Below are 26,808 nucleotides of genomic sequence, written 5' to 3'. Positions count from 1 at the left end.
CCTTAGAAACTTCTTTCTAGATAACCTCCTGAGGGAAGGGAAACAGAAGCAAAAATAAACTATTGGGACTACATCAAAATAAAAAGCTTCTGCACAGTGAAGGAAACAGTCAACAAAAGTAAAAGGCAACCTACAGAATGGGAGAAGATATTTGCAAATGACATATCTGATAAGGGGTTGGTATACAAAATATACAAAGAACTATACAACTCAACACCCCCCAAAAATGAATAATCCGATTAAAAAATGGGCAGAAAACATGAATAGACATTTTTCTAAAGAAGGCATACAGATGGCCAACAGACACATGAAAAGATGCTCAACATCATTGATGCTCAGGGAAATGCAAATCAAAACTACAGTGAGATATCACATCACACCTGTCAGAATGGCTAAAGTCAACAACACAGGGAACAACAGGTGTTGGCGAGGATGCAGAGAAAGGAGAACCCTCTTGCACTGTTAGTGGGAATGCAAACTGGTGCAGCCACTCTGGAAAACAGTTTAGAGGTTCCTCAAAAATTAAAAAAATAGAACTTCCTTGTGATCCAGCAATTGCAGTGCTAGATACTTACCCAAAGAACACAAATACTAATTCAAAGGTGGGTACATGCTCTGCAACATTCATAGCAGCATTATCTACAATAGCCAAACTATGGAAACAGCCCAAGTGTCCATCAACTAATAGATAGATAAGGAAGATGTGGGAGCTATATATTTACACACACACATAAATACACACACACACTGGAATATTACTCAGCCATAAAAAAGAATGAAATCTTGCCATTTGCAGTGACATGGATGGAGCTAGAGATTATTATGCTAAGCAAAAGAAGTCAGTCAGAGAAAGACAAATACCATATAATTTCACTCATATGGAATTTAAGAAACAAAACAAATGAGCAAAGGAGAAAAGAGAGAGAGAGAAACCAGGAAACAGACTCTTAAGTATAGAGCACAAACTGATGGTTATCAGGGGGGAGGTGGGTGGAGGGATGGGTGAAATAGGTAATAGGGCTTAAGGAGTGCACTTGTCATGATGAGCACCAGGTGATGTATGGAATGTTGAATCACTACATTGTACATCTGAAGCTAATATTACACTGTATGTTAATTAACTGGAATTCAAATAAAACAACAAAAGCACTAATTTCACAAAAAAGTTTCTTTTAAAAATGTATTAGCTTTATACAAAGTATTTCGTAATTTTTATTTCTTCTGTATTTGTTGCTACATATCTTTTCTCAGTTGTAATTTTATTTGAATTTTTCTAGATTTGATATGCCAGTAATTTATGTGTTTTATAGTTTTTCCCAAGGAATTTGCTCCTTTCTTTTTTATACGCTGGTTACCATATGTATGTATATGTGTATTTTCCAATTAATTAATTCTGCCCTCACTCCAATTTTACTTTATCTTAGTCCATTATCTTTATGTCTAACTTCTTTTCTAAATTTTTGTTTGAATGTTTTCTTTCCTATTTTTCTGCAATCTTTTAAAATAATGAAATTATTTTCAATGCTTTGAATTTACCTCTGAGGAAAGCTTTGATTAATACCTAGATATTTGAGATATGTGATGTTCTTGTCATTTTCTTTAAAATTTATCTTGAATTTGTATTCTTTTCTCTTTGAATTTGTATTCTTTATTGATCAGGAGAGTTTTTCAACGCAGAGAGGTTTAGGGATTTCTGTTTAAATATTAAATATGATTAAGTCCTTGTTTCTTTGAGTTTGAGTAGGAAAATGTGATGTTCTCTCTGTAATCTTTCATATAATCCTGTATTTAAAATGTTCCATGAATATTTTGAGAGGTGTAGTGTTTGTTTGCTGCAGCGTTCAGTATACAGCTGATGACTTAGTTATTGCAATTGTATTGATTAAATTACCATTTTGGAAGCCAACATGGCCTAATGCAAAGAGCAAATGTGTGGAGTCAAATCAACCAGGGTTCGAGCCTGGGTTTTGTTACAGTCAATGGAACAATCTTGTATGGGTGGCATTATCTGGACCTCCTTCATGCCTTCGTGAATGGGGACACCTATTTTTACCTTTCAGTGTTGTTGAGAGAAATAAATGAGGCCCCTTACGTCAGATCCCTTAGCAATGTACCCGGTCTGTAGTTGGTCACAATTAATGCCAACTATTATTAAGTTTCAACACTTGATCTACTCTTAACTGATGGAATATCAGATAGTTTTATCTCTCTCAGCTCAGGAAAATGTCTTGTTATGATTCTTTTGAGTGTTGATTCTTTTCTTTCTTGTGAAATTCAAGTTTCCAATTTCTGTTTTTCATCTCTATTATTTTCTCTTTCATCATTTCATTTCTCTCTTATTTCCCTCTGTCTTTATTTAGAGTAAGTTAGGGCTAGAAATTATTCATACAGTTGTCTCTGCAGTTGCTCCCCTCCACACACATAATACATTTCCAAATAGCATTTCTGTTTGTCTACATAAAATGAATACACTAATATGCTACTTTTGAGTAACACACAGAGGAGTGTACTAAGTAGAAGTGCATTAAGTAGAAAGTTTATAATGTGCAGGTTTTGGCTTTCCCAGTACACAATGACCTCTCTTTCTGCCCTTTCCAGTGTGTGTACCCTGCCCTTTCTTGTTTGCTTATCATACTGTATGGAGGCACTACTCCACTAATATATTTTAGACTTTATAACACAGCCCCCCAGAAAACCAGAAGTTAGAAAGAATACACATAGATATGGATGGAGCATGTGATATTTTTTCTGGCCCCACAGATGTTCTTGAACATCCTTTGCTTTGCTCTCACCATGGAGACCACTGTCCTAGATCATATCAAATTTCTCTTCTTTTTACTTCTGCAGAACTTCCTTTTCCATAGCAGACACACACTTGTGATTCCTTGCCTCTCTTGCCACCTGAACACAGATTTCCAGGAGGACAGTGGTGATGTCCTCTAAGTTCACACCCTTGACTTTCTTATTCTGCTGTGGTCAATTGATATTTCCCATTCTAATGTAAAGTGTAAATGAAAGCATCTTTTTCTATTTTCATTTCCCTATATTATCTAATATCTGTAAAAACCCTGTGCTTGGGGTTCAGGTCCTATGGGAAACTGGCTTTCCAGATGCTGAGTTGCTGGAGGCAGGCACACTGCTCTGGGTTGTCTGGGCCTCAGTTCTGCTTTTACCAATGGGGTGAGGATGGGATGGTTCAGGAACTAGGAGGTGTGCTTGGGTGGCCCAATCAGTTAAGCATCTGCTTTTGGCTCAGGTCATGATCTTGGGGTCCTGGGATCCAGCCCCACATTGGGCTTCCTGCTCAGTGGGGAGTCTGCTTCTGTCCCTCTGCTCCTTCCCCCTGCTCAGGCTCTCTCTTTCTCTCTCATAAACAAACAAACAAATCTATCTATCTATCTATCTATCTATCTATCTATCTATCTTAAAAAAAAAAAGGAACAAGGAGAGCTTGATAGATATAAAATTCCATGAATAGAAGCAGGGAATGAAGAGACAGTGCTAGTCCTGTCAAAATAATGGCCAAGCCATGGTGCAGCACAGTTAAGCATCTCAGATCTAGGAAGGTCCTACCTGTGTCACCAGCAGATGCAATATCTACGTTAGGACCTCTGAATCATGAGAAGCCAGCATCTTTTCCTACTCAAGGTGGAAAAGTTGATTTCGATAAATTTCTGTGGCTTTGGCTCAATGACTCAAGAACTTATGAGTGCAGAAAAGGGCTAACATAGCAGGCTATCCTTAGAAAGGCCTGCTTGCAAGGTTAACCCTTGGGTAGTCTCCGGGAAATTTGATCTGGGGAGGGATTCCATCATACCTAGAATAGATCAAGAGTGGCTCACTGTGCCCAAACTGTTTATATATACAGTATAGTTTATGCTGAACACCTGCTTTCCTTCTGGGAGTCTTGAATGTTCATACATGCAGGCATAGAGTGCCTACATGATCAGCCCCCTGGTAAAATCCTTGAACACTGGGACTCCAAGGAACTTTCCCAGTAGATAGGATTTCATACGTGTTGCCACTACTAAATGCTAGGGGAGTTAATGAGCATGTCCTGTTGACTTCACTGGGAGAGGATTCTGGAAGCTTGTTTTTTCCTGCTTTCCTCCAGACCTCACCCCATGCATCTTTCCTTCCTGATGATTGTGCTTTATATTCTTTTGCAGTAATAAATCATAGTCAAGAGTAAAACTGTATGCTGTCCTTGGAGTCCTCTTAGCAAGCCATTGAACTTGAGGGTGGGTCTTGAGATCTCCAGTATATATCCCCCCTTCCAAGCAGGTTGCTGCTTCTGAGCCCCTTCTATGTAAAAATTCAAATGCTGTTGTCAGGTTTTGCCACCACCACCCCAGGTCCAGTAATGAGCCATACAATGTCCCTTTCTCAGCAGTCACCCTACTTGACCCTCTGTGGCATTTCACATCACTGGAGACTAACTACCTGCCCCTTATTGAACATCTCCCTTGATTTCCAGGTCCCCCTCTCTCTTGGTTCTGCTCTCAGTCACTTCCTTTCCAGTTCCCTTCTCCTCCTTCCTCTTATGTAGAGGGTAAGACATCAAAAAGGTGCTCTTATGTTTCCATTTTAAGCCCCAAACAGGAACGATACTGTAAGTGCCGAGTTTCCCAAGAGCCCACTGTTCTTTATGTGTTAGCTCAGGCTGCTGGGACAAAATACCACAGACCAGGGGGCTTAAAGAACAGAAGCTTATTTCTCTTAGTTCTAGGGTGATCGAGATCAAGGTGCTTGGCAGGATGGGTTTCTGGTGGGAACCCTGTGCTTGTCTTGTAGACAGCTGGCTGCCTTCCTGCTGTGTCTTCACATGGCCTTTCCCCTGTGCAGTCTGTTCTGGTACCTCTTCCACTTCTTGTAAGGATACCGGTCCCATTGGGTCAGGGCCCACCTTTTTGACCTCATTTAACCTTAGTTACCTCCTTAAAGGCCCTATCTCCAAATACAGTCCTATTGGGCGTTAGGGCTACAACATACAAGTTTTGGAGGGGATACCGTTCAGTCCCTAACACTTTATAAGAGGTTGAGTTTGAAGTATTAGGCAAAAGAATTTCACTAGAGAGAGTTGGTGGTGGGCTCCGAGCTTTCACTAACCTTCCTGGAGTGGGGCAGAGGTGTTTCTCATTCAGTTTGAGCAAAAGATGTTTCCAGAGAGCCATTTATAGAGATTGACCTGTGTTTGCTTGAGTTTAAAGAATATAGGGGCTGGTGTTTGGGCCACATACGAAACACCTACAAGGCCTGGGCTGGAGCTGGAGCTGCTGCCTGATTAGGGTAGCCAAGCAGAGACAGCTGGGCTGCACTGGCAAGAATGCCTAACACAGAGGCTAAGGAGCAGTTGGTTTGGGGTTGCTTTGAGGACCAATGAGGGCTGATAGCATCCCAGTGGAGAGAGAGACCATCAGAAAGCCAGGGGTCGGCGGCCTGGGTGGCTCAGTTGGTTAAGCGACTGCCTTCGGCTCAGGTCATGATCCTGGAGTCCCGGGATCGAGTCCCGCATCGGGCTCCCTGGTCGGCGGGGAGTCTGCTTCTCCCTCTGACCCTCCCCCCTCTCATGTGCTCTCTGTCTCTCTCATTCTCTCTGTCTCAAATAAATAAATAAATAAAATCTTTAAAAAAAAAAAAAAAGAAAAAAGAAAGCCAGGGGTCTTTATTTATTATTTTTATTATTATTTCACCTCATTGTGTGTGTTTCAGCTGGTTGGTCCTAATGCATGCTGTGTACTCCTGGCCCTCCCACAGCTTTCTACCCTCGCTCAAGTGCATTCGTTTGACTTCCATGGGAAGCAACAAGACACAGTCCTTAGCAGGTTAGCTACCTGCACTTCTTGCTGGGTGGATCATGATATTTGGAAGCTTGAGGAGGGAGGATGAGGCCGGGTAGGAGTGAATGCCACCCTCCCATGCTGCACCGGCTTGCTTGCTCGAGATTCGTAAAACAACTTAACCAAAGGGAGTTTTGCATTCAGAGTCTGCTACATTCTGTGAAACGCAGCGGGTCTGGGAAGCTGCCCACCTTTGTCCCTGAGGGCATGAGAATCCAGAAGGGCAGTCTGATGTCACTGTGCTGGCCTGGACAGGCCTTGTTTATTAGAGCAATTCTTTTTAGTGGAAGGGGTTTTGGATGCCTGGAGGGCTGTATGTGAGAGGCCTGGGTCCTCTGGGAATTGACCATCCGAGGAGGATCACCGAGACCCCAACTGCAAGCAGAATGGCAATTTGGGGAAGAAATGGCTTTTAGGCGATGGTCATTTGTATTAAAGCCCCTGAAGGCCATCTCACCCAATTTCCCGCTAAATTCCTTCCTAAGTGGCCAGATAGGAAGACATATTGTACTCTCAGAGTCTGTAGACAGATACGAGCCTATGCTGGGATTTATGCCGGAATCTCTTATGCACAGGGGAGCTGGGACAACGTGGAGGCTAGTATCAGAGGTCCCAAGCTGAGTCTCTTGGCTGGCACATATTAGCTGTGTGGCCACAATCTAGTTACTTTTAACCCCTTCCCGCCTATGTGTTCTCACAGGTAAAGTGTGGAAGAGGAGAATCTGTTCATAGTGCTGGCTTAGAATCAGACAAGATGATAAATGCAAAGCCCTGAGCTCAGAATCTGGTATACAGCACGTGTTAAATATAATCCTTCTGATTACTTATTGTGACTCTTCTTAATGATTAAGAAAGACCTCTAATGGTTGACCTGAGACCCAACAGCTAGACCAGAGGGAGCAATTTAGATTTCACTTCGCCACTATATCCCGGGCAGCCGTAGCACTCCAGGCCAGGCAATGCTGCGGTCAGGGGAAAGAGTGTTCCAGACAGAGCCCAGCTATGACCCTGTTTCCCCAGAGAAGGCCCGGGTGTCTGCCCACAGTTTGTTCAAGTGCACACACAGCAATCCACTCCCAGGGTGGAATCCCAGCTCGGCTCCCTGTGTGAGTTTCTGCAAGCTACAGAACCTCTCCGTGCCTCAGTTTCCCCATCTGTAAAATGGGCTGCTGGAAGGCTTCAGTGAACTAGTGTACGGATGTTTCTGTAAGCAATGCACACCACATTGTGCGTGTCCAAAGGTAGATATTTTGATCATCATTAGACTCTTTAGACCTTTTTAGACATAGGCTTCTGCCTGGGAATGGTTTTCATATAAGGGACTTGATGAAAAACCTCCCTCTGAGATTCCATTTGTCTCATTTCTCCTGGGATGGATGGAGTGAGGGGGTGGGGACTTGGGGGCCACACTTCTAGGAGCAGCATAGATAGCTTATGGGGTGTTCCCAGTTGTGTTTTTCTGTCAAATGAGGATCTCCTGAAGAGATCTGTTTTCTAGTCTAAATCTGAATAGAACCTTTTACTACCGGTTGGACTGAGGTTGAGCTATGAATTAGGATGAGTCTTCATTTACAGGGGGCCTGCAGAAAATGTTCTACGTACACATATATTCAGGAGCCAAAGCTGAGAAAATCCCAAGAGAAGTGGGGGGGCCCCACCTGGACTATTTCTGCAGTTGTGGGCCTGCAGGAATCTATGTCCCTTTGCTCCATAACAGAAAAAAAAGGGGGGGGAAAGGGGGATCATATTTTGCTCACAAAAAATCTAAGGCTTCAGATGTCCTCTATGAAATCGTAAGAAGCGAATTCTCACACGACCTGGACCTCTCCTGTCCTCTTGGACTGACTGCAGTTGGCACTGCCCATAGGGCCCTGAGCACCTCCTGCCCAGAACTTTCTGGCCAAGGATTTGAGCAGTGAACGGGCTGCTCCCCTCACGGGGGCCATCATTTCTGCTTGTCAGCTTTGGGTTTGGTGTTCTCAGCCAAGGGCACCATCTGTGAACACTCCCTGATGACTTTGACAGCAGCTCAGTTTGGACCCTTGAAATACATCAGTTCTACACCGATTCGCTCCCAGCTCCCTGGGTGGGTGGGTGGGTGGGTGGGGGTTCAGAGAGGTGGGTGGTCTCTTCCCTGCTACCTGGAAGGTGGACACTTCAAAGACAGCCCTGTTCTCCCGGCTCTGAGAATCAGGGGTTCTGCTACATCCTATGGACCACCCCCTCTTAGATTCCCAAGTGAGAGAAAGCAGTACTCACTACACTGTGGCCAGGAGCTTGAGTGACCCAGCTTGGTGGATAGATTTTAGTTAAGGTCTCATTAGGGCTTCGTAGAAAGTGATCCATGCCCTTGAGCTTCCTAGCCTTTGTGAACTGTTAGATGTTGTCATGGGTGACAGACATTTGGGATGATGCCCACTGCTTATAGAACAACATTACAGAGGGAGGGTTGGAGAAGGGGATCCATAGTACTTAGGGCATCTTCTTGTCCACTGTTTCTGGACCTCCCTCCTCCTCCTCTTCCTCTTCCTCCTCCTCCAACTCCTTCTCCTTTTTCAGAGCCACCCCACCACCAGGAACTTTTTAAGACATTGGTTTCCCTAGTTGCCTTACCCTATGAAATTTTCATAACACAGATATACTGTACATCTGTTTATGTTCTGTGGCCCAAGGAGAGCCACAAACCATTGTAATATCTAAGATTGTTTGTCTCCCAGGAATCCATTTTCACCTCATTGAGGGTGTTACTGTTTCTATAGAGAATGCATATTCTAGTCTGAGATGTTTTGGGCATCTAGCACCAGATGAGCGGGGGTGATTCGGGGTGAGCCGAGGGTCAGCGCAGGTGTTTAACAAGCGTACATCTGTAGGAGACTAGGAGCCACAGGGAACTAGCTCAGTGTGAATGCCAGGAAGCCTGGGCCTTTTTCCTTTTCCTACAGCTTCCAATTTCCCACTTTCACAAATACTGGATGACTCTTTTGGGGCAAATGTATTAGTCTGCATTTAAGATAGTTTCCTTGCCTTGTATTTTTCTGAAAAAAGTGAAGTTATTAGGGCAAAAGGTATCAGCATGGTATAGCATCTTAAATACCGTCAGTCCAGAATCTGGGGTGAGTGTACCAGGAAGGCGTAAGAGAGCCTACCCCTTCTCTGTATCTCTACCAACATTGAGCAATATTCTTTCTAGAAGTATTTGCTAATTTGAGAGGCAAGATGGTACCTCGCTGTTGCTTGATTAACCTTCTCATGATGACCAGTGAGGATGGAATTTAATTGATTAATTAATATTCTGAAGGTAGAATTTAATTAATTTATTTATTTTGAGGGTGAAATTTTCGATCCTCTATCCTGTTGAATGGGGAGGGGTAAACCAGTGTCTTCCAGTAACCCAGTGATTGCCCCACCCATTTGGTGCTAAATCTTTCCTTTCTCACTGACTTGTCACTCCTCCCTCCCGCCTTGGGTTTTTTTTTTTTTTTTTTTAATCTACACTGCAGTGTGTTTCTGGACTTCTTTTTCTGAATTATTGGCATCTTGATGATGACATCTGCTCAGCTTTTTGAAATAGGTTTTGAATGAGGGCTCTTTGAAGGCAGTTGCACTCTGAGAGTGGGTTGATGTGTGTGACTTTGGCAACCTTGTGTGTAGACACCTGGGCCGTCTGCACCAACTGGGCTAACATGTGGTGAGCTCTTGGTGGAGACGCCCTCTTGAGCAGTTCTAAGGGTGCAGAATGCCACGCTGATGAGTCACTGAGGCTTGGACAGTACCTGGAAGGTCTGTTTTTATCTGAGTTGGCTCAAGTTCACCTTTTGGTGAGGGTCAGATCTAGCATGAAAGATGTGGAGCTGAGCAAAGAAAAAACAAGCAAGAGATATCATTCATTCATTCTGTAAGTACATACTGAGTGCCTGCCATTGTGTAGAATATACAAAGAAGTTTCAGACTGGGTCCCTGACCTTGCAGAGCTCACAATGCAGGCGGGAAATAGGCATGCAGATCAGTGACTGAGATACAGGCTGATAAGTTCTACGACAGATGCATATGAAGGTAGATGGGGAAACAATTCTGTCTAGTGAGATGAGGGTCAGAAAGTAAAACAAAAAGAGAACATGATATTTAAGTTCCATCTCAGAGAACGAGATGATGTTCGTCAGGCAGACAAGTCAGGGAAGGCATCCTGGATGGAGGGAACAGCATGTACCGAGTGATGAAGTTCAGAAAAAGCATGGCATTTTGTGCAGAGGTGGGGAGGAAAAGACAGCGAAAGGGATAGTAGGACTTGAATGCCATCCTGGAGTGGTTTCCTTATTTTTGGTCAAAGATGTCACTGACGTTTATAAAGCATCATCAGTTATGCTTTGTGGGGGGCGGTGAGCTACTGTATGGGAGACAGTGTGGAGGTGAGAGTGTGAGAGCAGAGAGCCACTCCGCTAGTAATGTTGTAATTATAACTAGGTACATTAATTCTTGCAAACATTTTCCCACCACAGTCTTCGGAAAGGGACTAGTGATTGAATTGACAAGGAAGATAGAGCAGGCACAGACATGGAAGAGGTAAAAGACTTGTCTCAATATATGTGTGGGTGACAGGATGAAGGAAGAGATGGGGATGAAGCTGCAATTTCCATCATGTGTACAGCTAGGCAATTTGAGGTACAGAAGGTACAGCAGGTGTGAGGGTGCCCATTTAAGGGGGGGGGCTGCTGGTTTGGCATTTAGATATGGAAATACTGGCAAACAATTAGGAATATATGGTATTGGATGGATTAATATTGCCAGTTTCTTGTGTTTCCGTTGGTATTTTAAGAATGTTGCACAGTTTTCAGTGATGCTACCAGCTCTTCATTGATTGAGGTCACGGCAAGAAGAAAAGCGTGGTGATGTTTATTTCATTGGGCGCAGTAGGTCAATTTCAACAACATTTCTTTCTTTTTTTTTTTTTTTGAGATTTTATTTATTTATTTGACAGAGAGAGACACAGCGAGAGAGGGAACACAAGCAGGGGGAGTGGGAGAGGGAGAAGCATGCTTCCCGTGGAGCAGGGAGCCCGATGTGGGGCTCGATCCCAGGACCCTGGGATCATGACCTGAGCCAAAGGCAGACACTTAACCGACTGAGCCACCCAGGCGCCCCCCCCTTTTTTTTCTATCAACAACATTTCAACTCACATTTATATTTTCTCCTTCCAGGGGATGGCCAAGTGGACTTTGATGAATTCATGACAATTCTTGGCCCCAAACTGGTGTCTTCAGAAGGTCGCGATGGTTTTCTTGGAAACACAATAGATAGCATATTCTGGCAGGTGAGTACAAAATTATTTAAAAGATTAAATTTGACAGTAGATGTGTGCCTGGGACTAACTTTTGACTCTGAATTGAGCTTCTGTTCAGCATGTGAAGATCTCTTCTGGGCTAGGGTGACATACGTTCCTTGAACCGGATGTCTAAGTAGAGGTCCATACTAGATCTTCTGAACGAAGTATCAAAACTATACCATTTGAGGTTTGGATGAGCGAACTATCTCCCTATTTTTTCCTTGTACCAGAAACTTTTACATTTGGGAGAAATGATATTCCTCCACTTCTGATTCACAAAAGTTTCTTTCTTGGGAACAATTAGAAAGTACACCATTGGTATTGCCTGAGCCCCATTCTATCCCTGGTTCCAAGACATCCTTTTGCTGAGAGGATGGCCGGGTTACCTCATGTGTTTAGATCCTATCAATATCCTTGTCCTTAATAGGACAGAATGGTTTTATCTAAGAATTTGTGTTCAGTGCTTCTCAATTTGCTCCTATTTCTGTCTTGTAAAATCTCTTAGGACATTTCAAATATCTATGTTCAAATTATTAAGGTGCTATGAATCATTTTTATATTAGTTCTTTAGTCTTAATATGTGCCTATCAGTTCATGATTACGGAATTTGGGAAATGGGTTATTAACCACTATATTTAAAATCTGAATGAAATCATTTGCCAAGTTAAATTGAATTGTTGGTTATACATGTAAAACACCACTCCAAAACAGTGAGGTTTCTTTAATTTCTTGATGTGTTTTTTTTTTTTTTTTTTCTTAACCAAAGATAATTCTCCAGTCTAGGTAAACATTGCAGTTGACATGTATCTCTAGTCTTATTCTGCTACCCATCTTGCATATAACCAACAAGCACTCGGTAAGAAAACGTTACGTGCCCTATAATCTGTCACTGTGGGTTTCACAAAAGACATTGAAGATGTAGTCCTGGCTATTTAAGAAATTGGTTGGAGAAACACTCTTAAGAGAGAAAAAACACAGAAGGGATTCTTGGTGTGATGGTTACTAGACTAATTATTTGTTAGCGTCCTCAGTACCTCGCACGTTGTACACAATAGATCCTCAATAACTATTTTTTGAATAGAACGAATAGCAGTTCCAGAAAGGAGACAAATGTGATCTTGAGGGGTCAGATAAGGCTTGGGGAAATGGGGCACTTGCTTCCAACTTTGAAATATGGCAGGAAGTGACAAAGGAATGAAAAGGGTGTTCCAGGCTTGTCATGATGGGTTTGAATAGAGTGGAGGCAGTGAGCACAGGGTAGTCATTGATTGATGAAGGTATAGTTTGAAGGGAAAGACCTCAAGCCTCACTGGCAGAATGGTTTTAGGACTTGAGCAAATAGAAGACCGAGGTGATCCCAAGGTCCCTAAATGACAGGGATAAGGTCATGGAGAAAAGAAGTCTTTGTGTGGAGTTGAATTCTAAGTTGGGCATGTTGAGTGTAAGGTGAAGGTCAGACAACTAAGAGAGGGAGGCAAGTCCTTGCCCAGGTGCACGCAGGGGCAGATCAGGGATGAGAGGCGAGGGCTGGAAATCCAGATTTATTATCAATCAGAGCTGGTGGGTGAAATCATAGGTGAGGATAAGCTCATCAAGAGAAGTTGCATAAATGAAGATGAGCAGAGAAGCAGGACCTGGTTCTGGAGGGCATCCAGGGGCAGGTGAGAGTGAGACACAAGAATGTGTCCCCAAACTGCCTCCCCAAATTGTGGTTATGATCAGCCCCGACTCTTCCCAGAGAAGGACCTCCGTGGTTCTACTTGTCATGAGACAAGAATATTTCACTGCTCATGTAACCCTTCAGGTGTGACTCAACACTTGGAAGGACAGACAGGTAGAGGCCCTTAGCAGAAATAAAAAAATGAACACATAGTTAAGAAGATGGGGAGACACTGTTTCTCACCAGGTCATGTTTCAGCCCATACAGATCCACTCTGGATGAACATTCCAGAATTCCTTCCCTGCCTGATTTCTTTTTTCTCTGCTGTGTTTTATTCCCCACTCTGAGTGCTCTCTCTACCCTTTGCCTCTGCCTTCATGGCCCCCTGTAGCCTGGAAGAATGCTACATGCCTTCTAGGCTCAGAGCATTCTTCCTGACCCCCACCCTGGAGGACAAGGAGCTCCAGGTATTTAATCTACACCTGATATCTTCCACGTTCTTCAGTGTTGAACACCTACACAAGGAAATATTTCTCTCTCTATCTTGACTGCCTCTAGCATAGTTTAGACGTGCTATTATGCTCACAGATTCTCTGTTTTTGCTTTATTAAAGACCCTCTTCCTCACCTGGGGAGACAAACAGGAGGGGGAAAAGTGAATAAAGGGGGAAAATTCCATTCTGAAATATTTAAATGAATGCTTGGATGCTGTGGCAGTGGCTTTCTTCTCCTGCTGGTCCTCACACAGCTCAGAATTTTATGACTAGCAAAGGAGAACAGAGACATCTATCAATTCTCAGTAGTCAGCTGTACCCTCCCACACTACCCCCCTCCATCTGTCTATTCAGAGACAGCATGCATAAATGGTACTTAAAACATCCAGAGCATCCGGTCCTTCCTGGAAAAAAAAAATGCATCTTCCCAGTGCTTGAGTGATTTTTCAGGTTTAAGAGGAAGCTCTGTGTGTGTGTGAATGTTTGTATATGCATGTGTATGTGTGTGTGTTTACTTTGCTACAGTGCTTGAAGATGATAGAGAAGAAGAGCAGCAGAATGGAGGCTTTCTGCCTCTGAATATCCAGGCAGGGGATATGGATATCAGGAGGTACGGATACTCTAGCAAGGAGAAGATTGTTTACTTAAGACACTCTGGCAAGGTTTCCCACTAGGGATAAAGTCAGTTTCTTGTAGAGACAGATAGGATGGTATACTTGGCAGGGCACATGAGTGATCTATTTGCTGCAAAATATATTACACCATAGGTTGTGATATAAAACAACAATAAATATGTACAATATCATGGTTTCTGTGGGTCAGGAATCTGAAAGCAGCTAGCCAAGTGGTTCTGGCTCAGTGTCATGAGGTGCCAGTCAAGATGCTGGCTGGGGCTGTGATCATTTGAAGGCTCGACTGGGGCTGGAGGAAGTGCTTCAAGGTGCCTCCCCCATGTGGCTGACAAAGTGACGTGGACTGTTGGCAGGAGGCCTCTGGTCCTTGCCACACGGACCCCTCCATAGTGCTGCCTGAGTATCTTCATGACATGGCAGCTGGCTTCCCTCAAAACAAATGATGCAAGAGAGCACAAGGCAGAAGCTGTGGTGTTGTTTGTGGCCTCCTCTTGGAAGTCAAACTCCGTCATTTCTGGAATATCCTCTTGGGTACACAGCCCATCCCTCTTCAGTGAGGGAGAGGAACACCTCCTGGAGAATACCCGGAGGCAGCAGTCATCAGGGGCCATCTTGGAGACTGGCTACCGCAAAGGGCAAAGACTCTATAATTGGCTTCAGCTTCTGGTCTGACATTGCCACCACAGCCTTTGGTTTTCCCCAGCCTTTGGTTTCTTCCTACCTCAGAGGAAAACTGTGACCACGGCTGTTCTCTGTGTTCTGAGAAGTGATCCTAGCAGGCACTAGGCTCATCTTGCTAATTAAGTCCATTTTCCCGTGCTCCCTCCTCACTGGCATTCTAGTCCACAGTGCCAAGAGGAAAATAAAATCAACTGGGATTCTGCAACAACAGCTTCTTATCAGTTGGTACTCATCCCAAAAGCTATGAGCCCCTGGTTCTGTGCAGGAAATTGGTTATCAGTGAAGGTGGGATGTAATTGGCTACTAATGTAGCCTCCTCCCCAAGGAGGATGGTCTGAGGGCCATACCCCAGGGTCTCTGGGTACGCAGCCCTCTGGGTATGAGGCTCTCAGATTTCTTGGCAGCCAGTGCAGAGCCTCTCTCTTATGTAGCAAATAATAACTGCTGGAAATTTTTATTGTATTCTTACCCTTCGTTCATCAAGTTTCTGTGTGTTTGCCATTACTGCAGGGATATACTTGGGGAGGAAATGTGAAATGGTGTTTGAAGTCAGCCTTAGGACTTGGTGTGTGTTAACAGTGGAATGGAGGGCAGGGAAGGGCTGAAAGGGGCTGGGACTCGGGACGGGATGCTTTGAACGCTCAGTGTTTTGGATGGATCGCAACTGCAGGGAAGTGGGGTCCTCCAAGTTATTGTTGTTCTGCCATTCATTCATGCTACACACCATGACTCCTCTTGTACCCAAGAAGGAGAGTCCTTAATACAGGAGATGCCCCCTGGTGGCAGGGGACAGAGCCCTGCTCCTGCATCACAGGCTTACCTGAGTCTCTAGAGCAACCCTTTACCTTTTCTTCTCCTTGACCTCCAGCACTGTGCAGAGCTGTTCTGCAGGGAGTTTGCAGACAGCATGCAAGGGCGAGGATAGTGGCAAGGATCCTGGCCTATGGAACAGCTCTCCCAGCCCCGGGGTCCAGCCAACGCTTCTGTTAAACTCTTCTCCCTCTGAAGAAAGAGAGAGGAGTCCCGCCTTGGCTGGGAGAGCTGAGATTTGTTTGTCTTACTGGAAGTACAGGCAGAACACCTAAGGCTCCTTCACTATCAGTTTTTTATGTATCACAACCAAACCCGATGCATCAAGACTTCACTAGTTTAGACTTTCTGTCTTAAGAAGTAAAACACATAAATATTTAAGCAAAGGGATCTGTTCACTGGATGCCGCTGGGTGTATGGAAACACATCCATGGCTGGAGGTCAAGAAACGGGAAACTCATGGGGCTCCCTGGGTTCTGAGCAGGCTCCAGAGTATTGCCTGAATGTCCTGAGCCTTGCTTGCCTATGCGTATGCTAGCTAGTCATTGTCATAGCTCGCTTATCTCACAGCTGTGTGCAATGTTCAGGACACTGTAAGTTATCCCCACATAAATGTGCGTGGGACACCTATCCCCAGGTGTAGTCCAGATCAAGGGCTGCCACACTGACTTCTCCAACCGCAGGCCTGCTCGGCTTCCCTTCCAGCTGTCCACTCCTCCCCATCTGGTGGGAGAATACACAGCAGATGTAGTAAAGTACCTGCAGCTGTTTCCCAGGAATCTCTCCAGGCTTGGCCTCTGTCCCTCCATCCCAGATCCTTGCTCTGGTCTCATGCCTTCCCTGGCTTTCCATTTCTGTTATGGTCCCAGACTCCTGATCACTGACCTGTGCTCTGATCCAAAGACTAGTCCTTCCCAGCCCAGGTCCCCGGCTTTTGCTTGGGACATTTATGTGCTGGCCCCGGGGCCATGGCTGAGATGAGCAGGGAGCTGTGCTTAAAATTCTTGACTCATGGGCATTTGAGAGCCCTTGATGTTCCCTACTCATGACATATGAAAAGAGCACTACGCAGAGCTACATTATGATCCAGATCTGTTAGGCATCAAAGTAGGGGAAAGAAATGTAGCAAAACACTAACAGTGATTTGTCATGTGTGGTAGGGTGATAAGTGATCCCATCTTTCTGTATTTTCTGGAATCTCAACAGTGGGCATATGTTAATTCTATCATCAGAAAAAGAAAATTAAAGGAAAGGAAATGCAGCTCCTAGCTAGTCAAGAATCTTAAATATCTACAAGTTTTTCATCTGTAAAACTGAAGATTACCTGGCCCATGAAGTTGACTGTTGGTAAAGCTTGCAGGACAAGCAAACGAAAAAACAGAAGGAATCATAGTCAATCCTGTGAGGCATTTGTCACATGGGGCCAAGACCTAGAAAACACCAAGATCTTTACTGTTTGAATTTTAAGAATAAATCGCATTCCAGGAGGCTGTCTCTCCTCACATCAAATCTGGCACCAACAGGATCATTCTCCCCACCCCCAATATTTTGTCAACGTGCCACTCTATCAGAGTTTTGGATCCCAAACTGCTGCTCCCCAGATCTTCATCATCGAACAGAACCTAAATAGCTTTCAGAAGCGGTGCCCATCACAAGGGCTGTTAGATTGACAGCAAGTGCTTGAATCCCCAAAGTGATTTTACTTGTGAAATATAGAGTCTGGAAAACATTAGCCAAGCTGTGGGTCTTGAAGTGTGGTTCCTTAAAGGGCAGCACCAGCATCACCTGGAACTTGTTAGAAATGCAAATGTCTGTGCCCCACCCCAGAAACACTGACTCAGAAACCTGGGGTGGGGGGGGGGGGGGGGGGGGGGGGGGGGGGGGGGGGCCAGCAGCCTGGGTTGCAGTAAGCCCTTCAGGTGACTCTGAGGCTCCTTCCAGGTTGAAAGCCCACGAGCCACTGAGATTTCCGGGAGCCTGGCAGGGCGTCTGGTCCCGCTTACTGGTCTGAGCCAGACCTTGGTAGGTGGGGGTTTTCTCTTATTTATCCATATTCATAGGTGTAATTGGTTGTTAGTCTGTAAGTTTTAACTGTTTTTAAAAGGTGGGAAAATCACATGTCAATAGGTAACTAGTTTTCAAAGTAGGAAATACCTTTCTAAGCATTAAAGCAATGGAAGAATCATACATAAAAGTATTAAACTGGGGCACCTGGGTGGCTCCGTCGGTTAAGTGTCCAGCTCTTGATTTCAGCTCAGGTCATGATCACAGGGTCATGGGTGAGATCGGGGCCAGCGCAGAGTTTGCTTGAGATTCTCTTTCCCTCTGCCCCTTCCCCCGCTCACACACACACACACACACACACACACACACTCTCTCTCTCTCTCTCTCTCTCTAATAAACAAGTAAAATCTTAAAAAAACTAGTATTAAACTATTAAATTGAAAGAATATTTCAAAAATGAACAGGAAAAATATGGCAATTGACGGAATAAAGCATATGTGAAGAGCATTGCTAAAGCAATATGAAAACCTGTTAACATGACAATAGACCGTGGAATAAGGAAAAACAGTCAGTTGGTTAGTACTTTCAATAAACATATCAAAACAATTCAACCTCACTAGAAATCTAAGAAACGTAAATTAAAATAGTAATTGGATAACGGTTTTCACCTATCAGATTGGAAAAGAATAAAACTAGGATAATACTCAGTGCTGCCAAGAGTGGGATAAAATGGACAAACTCATACACTACTGGTAGAAATGTAAATTGTACAACTGTCCTAAAAACTCTCTGGTGATACTTGGCTTCAACTTTCAAATGTTAAACCCTATAATTAAAGATAATTCTAAGACTCTGTCATATGAAATTAGAGATGTAGAAAAGGCACTTACAAAGATGGAATCTGTATAATTGTTTAAAATAATGTTTTCACTCTACAGTCGGTAGAGATTGAATGCACAGTCTAATTACATTGCTGTTCTACATCTGTTATATATCCATTTATATTCATAGACAAACACTGGAGAAAACGCAATAATTCTGACAATGTTAATTATTATGGGTTGGAATAAAGGTGAATGTCATTTTTTCTTGATCCTCATTTCCATTTCCTGAAATTTCTACATTAGACTGATCTGTTATTAGTCAATGAAATTAACAAAACCTCAAGTTAACAAAATCCTATTATAAAACAACTGTTTTCAGTGGTAAAAAACAAAAACGTGGAGTTTCTAAGACACAGGCCCATTGTCGTGGTAAACAAAGCACAAAGTTGGTACGAGAGTATAAAAAGCATATAATCAAAACTGTAGCCATCAACGGCCAGAAGGAAAAACTCAGGGAGGCCTCCGAATGGCGGCCGCCCACCCATATCTCCTGTGTGGACCTCTGCTGTGGAAGGCACTGGAAACTCAAGGCTAGCTGAGGGCCCCCTCTCCCCCCAGCACGTCAGTCACCTTATATCCAGTTAGTATGCTGAAAACTCACACTTTAGGAGAATGTCTAAATCAAATTTATAATCAGGGAAAAAAATTGAAAATAATTTTTAAAACCCTTTCTAAATAAATTCATGACTGGTTCTTGAGTCCGTGGCTGGGGTGGGCTGACAAGTGACCTCAAGCCAGGAAGAGGAGAAGGTCACGGTCACATTCTCAGCAAAGTGCTGATTCCAGTAGCTTCATTCTTATATCCAAATAGAATCTTCCCAAGGTTGGTTTGTTTTTAACAGGTGTTAAAACAAACCTGTTTAACAGGTGTACAACATGGTGAGTCCACATCTCTGTACGTTATGCTGTGTTCACCACAACTGTAGCGTTAGAGCTCCTCTCAGTTGTAATTTGGAACCCAGCGCGGGGCTTGAACTCACGACCCCGAGATCAAGACCTGAGCTGAGATCAAGAGTCAGATGCTCAATTGACTGAGCCAACCAGGTGCCCTGAATCTTCCCAAGTTCTATTTTTTTTTAAAGATTTTATTTATTTTTTTAAGAGAGAGATAATGAGAAAGAGAGCACAAGCAGAGGGGAGAGGGGCAAGCAGGCTCCCCACTGAGCAGGGAGCCCGACACGTGGTTTGATCCCAGGACCCTGAGATCATGACCTGAGCCGAAGGCAGATGCTTAACCGTCTGAGCCACCCAGGCGCCCCAAATCTTCCCATGATTCAGGCAAAGTTCTTTTCTTTTATTTGATCTACTTACCCTCAGAGGTCTAACCCACAGGGTCTATATGTAATTTGAACCCTATAGACTCTCAGGACAACATAGAATTCTCATCCACATTTACCTAAATGCAGAGGACAGGAGAAAAGGAAAGATGGTAGGCTGGTTCTATCAAGGGTAGACTTTTGCACAGACGTGCACAGGAAGCAGAGAAAGGAGCAAGGCAGGCGTGAAAGGTGATGGAGGCCTCCTGGGGCCGGGCAGACAGATCCTCAAAAACCCGCAACAAGCAGCACCCAAAGGCAGGCTTCTGTAGCGGATGGGGGTCCCTGTGCTGCCGTGTCCTGGAGACAGTTTTTTTTTTTTAAATAAAACACTTTATCAAATTATGATTGTATTACATGTACATGTACATGTAAAGCTGTACTTATTTAATATACAGAACTCAGAGTTTGGAGGTAAGTATACTTTCATGAAACCGTCACCACCATCAAGATAGATAAACAAATCTATGCTCTTCCAACATTTCCTCCCCACTCCTTATTGTTGTTGCTGTTGCTATTCTGTGTGTGTGATAAGAACATATAACATAAGATCTACCCTCTTAGCAAATTTTAAGTACACCATATTGTTAGCTATGGGCACTATACTGTATGGTCGATCTCCAGACCTCCTTGATCTCGCACGGCTTTGACCATGACCTACCCACTTCCTTGCTCCGGGCCCTTGGGAACCGCATTCTGCTCTGCGGCTGTGAGTTTGACTCAGATTTCTCATGTAAGCGAGGTTGTGCAAGTATGTGCTAGGGACACCTTCTGGCCACAGCTCCAGTGATCTTGTTGCCCCAAGACAGAGTTTCTGATGTTCACAGATTCAGCCGGGGAGGTGGAAGGAAGGGACCAGAGCCACCCTCCCCAATGGTGCGTGGGCCCCCCTCACCGAGCTCCCGACCCTCTCTCTGCCAGACTCCGGTTGTATATTTTTCTATTTTGACCATTCTGAATAAGATTTTGATTCTGTCATTGTATGTTTCTAACCACTTTCTGCCAGTATTGGGTTTGGGAATTTTGACTTTTATCTGGCTTCCTTACTGAATTCTCTCCTTAGTGGTCACATGCCTTTCAGTTGATTTTCTTCAGTTCTGTATAACTTTGGCTACAAATTGCTGCGACTTGGTTTCCTCCCCTTTGACACTATATATCTGAGTTCCACGTATATTGACTGAAACCTGCTTATTAGTTATAAATGAGAAGGGTGAGATTTGGTGTTGATATTAGGAAATTAACATCTTACTTACCAACAGTTTATTTAATATGAATATATGATAGCTTTTAGCAAATGTCCTTTGAATCGCTCATAAGATCACATGATTATTCATGTTTAACTTACTGATATGATATAATATCATAATATTAAACAATTTTTACATTCCTAAGATTAACGTTAGTTGTCATGGTAGGTCATTTTCTTAGTGTAATATGAATTTCAATACAATTTTAAAATTTGATTTGACACCAATTTTGATTTCTTCATCCATATTTATAAATAAAAGCAGCCTGTGGTTTATACAGAACTGTAAGTATCATTGTTAGGTTTTGAAACATAATTGTTCTGCCATGGTAAAATTAACTTGTCAAGTATCTATCATTTTTTGTCATCTACAATAAGTTCTATACTGTATAGATTTATTTATGACCTTAAATTTGAGTGGGCTAGTTCATAAAACTGCCTGGATCTAGTGGTATAGTTTTTGTTTTGGTTTTGGGGGTCTTTTTGGGAGGCATTTCTTTGATAACTTTTAATTGTTCTTTAGTCTATTTTTTTTTTAATTTTTTAAAAAAGATTTTTTAGGGCTCCTGGGTGGCTCAGATGGTTAAGCGTCTGCCTTTGGCTCAGGTCATGATCCCGGGGTCCTGGGATCGAGTTCCGCATCGGACTCCCTGCTCAGCGCAGAGCCTGCTTCTTCTCCCTCTGCCATTCCCTCTGCTTGTGCTCTTCTATCTCTCTGTCAAATAAATAAATAAAATCTTTTAAAAAAAAGATTTTTAAAATTTATTTGACAGAGAGAGAGAGTACACAAGCAGGGGGAGTGGCAGGCAGAAGGAGAGGGAGAAGCAGGCTTCCCGCTGAGCAGGGAGAGCCCGATGTGGGACTCGATCCCAGGACCCTGGGATCATGACCTGAGCCGAAGGCAGATGCCTAACCGACTGAGCTACCCAGGAGCCCCTTCTTTAGTCTATTTTGAAAATTTATATTATCTTCAGGAAGTTTCCAGTTCTTCAAAGTTACTTAATTTATGAGCATGTAATTGTACACAGACTTGTTGAAAAATTTCCTTAGAAGTAGCTTTTTACCATTACTACATCTTCTCTCTTATTTTTCTTATTTTCCAGTTTTATTGAGAAATAATTGACATACAGCACTGTATCAATTTAAGGCATACGTCACAGTGATTTGGCTTACATGTATTGTGAATTGATTGCTAAAGTAAGTTTAACTTCCGTCATCTCATATAGATACGAAAAAAGAAAAATATTTTTTCCCTGTTGAGAATGCTCAGAATCTACTCTCTTAACAACTTTCAAATACCCATACAGCAGTTAACTATAGTTATTAGGCTGTACCTTATATCCCTGTACTTATTTATCTTATAACTGGAAATATGTACCTCTTTTTAAAAAATTTTTTAAAAATTAAAAAAAAATACTTCATCTGAGTATATTTGGCATGCAATGTTATATTAGTTTCAGGTGTACAAGGTAGTCCACAGCTCTATGTTATGCTGCGGTCACCCCAAGTGTAGGGTTACAGCTTCTCTTAATAGTAATTTTTGTTGTTCTTATTTTTTAATATATGCCATAAAGTTATTTATTTTATTGATTTTTTTGAGAAAAAAATTTTTAAAGATTTTATTTATTTTATTTATTTGACAGAGAGAGACACAGCAAGAGAGGGAAACACAAGCAGGGGGAGTGGGAGAGGGAGAAGTAGGCTTCCCGCGGAGCAGGGAGCCCAGCGTGGGGCTCAATCCCAGGACCCTGGGATCATGACCTGGGCCAAAGGCAGATGCTTAGCAACTGAGCCACCCCAATGCCCCGAGAAAATATTTGATTAATAGTTTTTCCTATTACCTATCTTCATTTCCTTTCTGCTTTCATTCATGTTATTATTTATAAATTTCTGTGTTAAAGGATTCTTTTATTTATTTATTTTTATTTTTTTTTTTAAGTTTTTTTTTATTTATTTGCGAGAGAGAGAATGAGAGACAGAGAGCATGAGAGGGGGGAGGGTCAGAGGGAGAAGCAGACTCCCTGCTGAGCAGGGAGCCTGATGCGGGACTCGATCCCGGGACTCCAGGATCATGACCTGAGCCGAAGGCAGTCACTTAACCAACTGAGCCACCCAGGCGCCCCTCTTTTATTTAGTTTTTAATGAATGAAAGAATTTAGATACGACTTTCCTATTAGTGTAGCTTTATCACCATGCTGAGATTTTGATGGGTAGTGTTATCATTTACTACATGATCTGTCATTATAGTTAATATGTTTTTTCACTCCATAGGTGGCTTCAGAGAATATTACTGGCTGCTTTGTTTAATCATTTGTTTCTCATTTCTCATTTTATTATTACAGTGTAGTCATAGAATGCCACTTACGTAATCTCGTCTTCATACAGTTTATTGCTTCCCTCTAATGGGTCTCAGTATGTGTTCACTTTCTGCAAATGCGATCTGGTAATTGGATAAAGGACCTTCAGTTTGTAGGAAGCAGAACTATATGCCCCCTTTCACGGGTCGTTAGATTAAAATCTTGAACGTCCTGGTTTATTTCATGTCTCCTCTCAGGGTGATGGTGGTGAGCGTCTCAGTTCTGTTTCTTTCCTTTGTCTCTGCGAGGTGCGTGCGTGTGTGTCGTTTATACTGTCATTCATTCTTCGGTCGATCGATCGACTCATTCAGCAAATGCTTATTGAAAGGCTCTTGTTGGGCCAGCACAGATATAGCTGTAAATAATAGGTTAAGTGTCTTGCTCTCATGGAATTTATGTTCTAGTGTAGAGGGGGGAGGGGAGAGAGAGACATTAAATACACAGATACTAATCTCAGATAATATTCAGTTCTATGACGTACATAAAACAGGATACTACAACAGAGGCAGTCGGGGTGGGTACTATACAACTTTAAACAGAGACGAGGAGATGAGGAGGAAGTGACATCTGGACTCAGTCCTAAACCATGAGAAAGCTCTAGCTGTGCAAGCTCTGGGGACAGTGCTCATCAGGGAGAGGCAACGGCCAGTTCTAGGGCCCCGAGATGGGACAAGCTTGAGTAGAGCTGGCAAGCAAGGGAGGCGTGGTAGGAGATGAAGTTGAAGATGTCAGTGGAGACCAGCGCTGTGGGACATCATAGACCTTGGGTTGGGACATAGGTGCAGCGGAAAGTGGCGGATGCAAACGCTCCCACTGAGTCTCTGTTGCTAGGTACTTCTGTTCCACGAAGGGCTCGGGTCTGGTGCGGTACCCCTCAGGCTCCAGCTGGTTCATTGTTCTGGAGCCCCAGGGTGTCGCCCTATCCATGTGGCTCATGTCCACATGTGCGTTCCCTTCATCAGAAAGAAAGGGGAGCACAAGTCTTTGAAGAAGTTGCACGATCACTTCTACTTCTGTCCCATTGGCCAGAAGTTAGCCACATGGTTGGCCAGGAGGTGGTCCTGTTGCCACACCCAGCAGCAAGGGACGTCGGGAAATGTAGTCTTTCCTCTGGACAGCTATGTTCCCAGATTTTAAAACGGAGGGCTTTGTTGCTATTAAGAAAGCATGAATTGACGCTTAGGGAAGAACTCTTTGTCTCAGGTCCCAGCAAGACAAAGAGCTTGGATATAATTTTATGTAGAAATAGTACTCATTGGAGTGTTTTAAGCAATGTAGTGGCATGATTTGATTTACACGCAAATGATATCTCTGCTGCAGGGAGCTAGAGTGGAAATGGGAACTCGGGAAGTTACTTCAGGAGTTGGGAGAGACATGCTGGGGGTGGGAGCAGCTGAGGTAATGAGAAGGGGACAGGCACAGCTGTTGTTTTGTATGTAGAGCTATTCACTAAATCAAATTGTGGCATTTTCATTATGTATCCATTATTACCATTTATACCTACAGATAGCCTTCTCGGCCCATCCATCATTTTTGTCTTAAACGCTCTTTTTCGGGTATTAATACTAACTTCGTCTCATTTTCATTTTATTATTGCTACTGGCTATATCCTTATCCATCCGTTTCCTTTTAAAAATTCTACTTTTTAGGTACCCTTCTCTTTAAAAGAATCATGGTGTCAGATTGGTTTTTATAAGCCAGTGGAAAGAATTTGTCTTTTAATAGACAAATTTAATAGAATTTGTCTTTAATCTTGGCAATCCTTTTAAAACTGGTGTTTGTTCACGGTTCAATGGTCCTATATTATTCTTTTTGATTTTAAGCTGTGTCCTTTGTTTTGTCTTCTGTATGCTTTATCTTTTAAATTAAATAATGTTATAATCCTTTTACTGATTTTTACTTCTATGAAATATGTAGTTAAAATGATATTTGTCTGAATATTAAAGTCAAAAGAATAAATAACTGCTGACTTTTCCTAACACAAAATTTGGCTTATATTTATTCTCTGCTTTCACTTTCCACTTATGTTAATCTGGCATTATATATTCTGTCTGTTTAAAATTTTTATTGAAATGTTTATAGATTCACATGCAGTTTTCAGAAATAATTTAGAAAGATCGCAAGTACACTTACCCAATTTTCCCCTTAAGTGGTAACATTTTGCAAAGTCATAGTACAATATCATAAATGGGATTTTGGTACTGATAAAACTCACCAATATTCTTTAGATTTCCCCAGTTTTACTCATACTCATGTTTGTGTGTGTACATGTTTACTGCTATACAATTTGCTCATATGTGTAGGTTTGTGTATCTACCTCCACAATCAAGATAGTGAACAGTTCCATCACAACCCACACCCCCAGCGCTGTCCCTACCTGCTGCCAACCACTAATCTCTTTTTCACTTCTAACATTTTGTCACTGTAAAATATTTTTTGTAAATGGAATCATACAGTATGGAACCTTTTAGGATTGGCTTTTTTTCACTCAGCATAATATCCTTGAGATTCGTTCAAGTTGTGTGTATCAGTGGGTTGCTCCTTTCTACTCTGAAGACTATAGCACGGTATGGATGTACCACAGTTTATTTAACTGTTTACCTGTGAGAGACGTCTAGCTGTTTCAGGTTCTTGGCTATTATGAATAAAACTGCTATTAACATTGGTGTGAAGGTTTTAGTATAAGCATAAGTTCTCATTTCTCTAGAATAAATGCCCTCGAGTACAGTTGCTGGGTCATAAAGTAATTGTGTGTTTGGTTTTATTCAACACTGATGAATGGCTTCCCAGTGTGACCACCATATTTTATATCTTACCAGCAGTGTGTGATTGGTTCAATTTCTCCATATTCCCCACCAACTTTAGTGCAGTTGCTGTTTTCATTTTAGCCATTCTGGTAGGTATGTAGTGATATCCCATTGTTTAATTTGCATTCCCATGATGGCTAATCTTTTCCATATCATCTATATGTCCCCTTCTGTTCATGTCTATTTATGTCTTTTGCCCATATTCTCATTAGATAGTTGCTTTTGTTTGGTTGGCTTTTACTGTTGAGAGTTGACAATTCTTTATATATTCTAGGTGCTACTCCTTTGTGAGGTAGGTTGCTTGCAAGTATGTTCTCCCGGCACACAACTTATCTTTTCATCCTCTTTGCATGGGCTTTGGCAGAACAAAAGATTTTAATTTTGATAAAGTCCAGTCTTGCAACTTTTCCCATTATGGATCATGCTTTTGGTGTCAAGTCTAAGAACTCTTGGCCTAGGCCTAGATCACAAAGATTTTCTGTGTTTTTTTTCCCCTAAAATTTACATAGTGTTAAATTTTACATATTAAGTCTATTATTTATATTGAGTAAATTTGTATATATATATAGACATATATAGGCATATGTAATATATTTTATATAGACATATGTAATATATGTTATATATATACATATAAGTCTATATAAATACATATAACTCTGTATTCTTCATATGAGTGAACTCATGATCTGTCCCCAAGTTCCCTTTTCCTAACCTGTCATCTCTACTATCCCAGCCAGCAACTTTATTTCTGCAAT

General features: G+C 42.5%; 1 protein-coding gene across 2 annotated transcripts in view; it reads left to right on the top strand.

Annotated features, from left to right (window-relative positions):
* The window catches only part of LOC117999520 (calcium-binding protein 8-like), a 236,003-nt gene extending 224,544 nt beyond the window's left edge, over positions 1–11,459 (top strand). For both annotated transcript variants that reach the window (XM_034988720.1, XM_034988719.1), the window contains one exon: positions 11,036–11,459. In XM_034988720.1, coding sequence (XP_034844611.1) covers positions 11,036–11,280 — 245 coding nt within the window. In that variant the 3' untranslated portion in view covers positions 11,281–11,459. The remainder of the gene's footprint in view (positions 1–11,035) is intronic.
* Positions 11,460–26,808: the final 15,349 nt, after the last annotated feature.

Source organism: Mirounga leonina, unplaced genomic scaffold (genome assembly GCF_011800145.1).
Source record: "Mirounga leonina isolate KUSES-001 unplaced genomic scaffold, KU_Mleo_1.0 Mir_454, whole genome shotgun sequence".
Lineage (NCBI taxonomy): Eukaryota > Metazoa > Chordata > Mammalia > Carnivora > Phocidae > Mirounga > Mirounga leonina.
The sequence above is the reverse complement of the archived record's forward strand: the minus strand, read 5'-3'. Positions and strand labels throughout refer to the sequence as shown.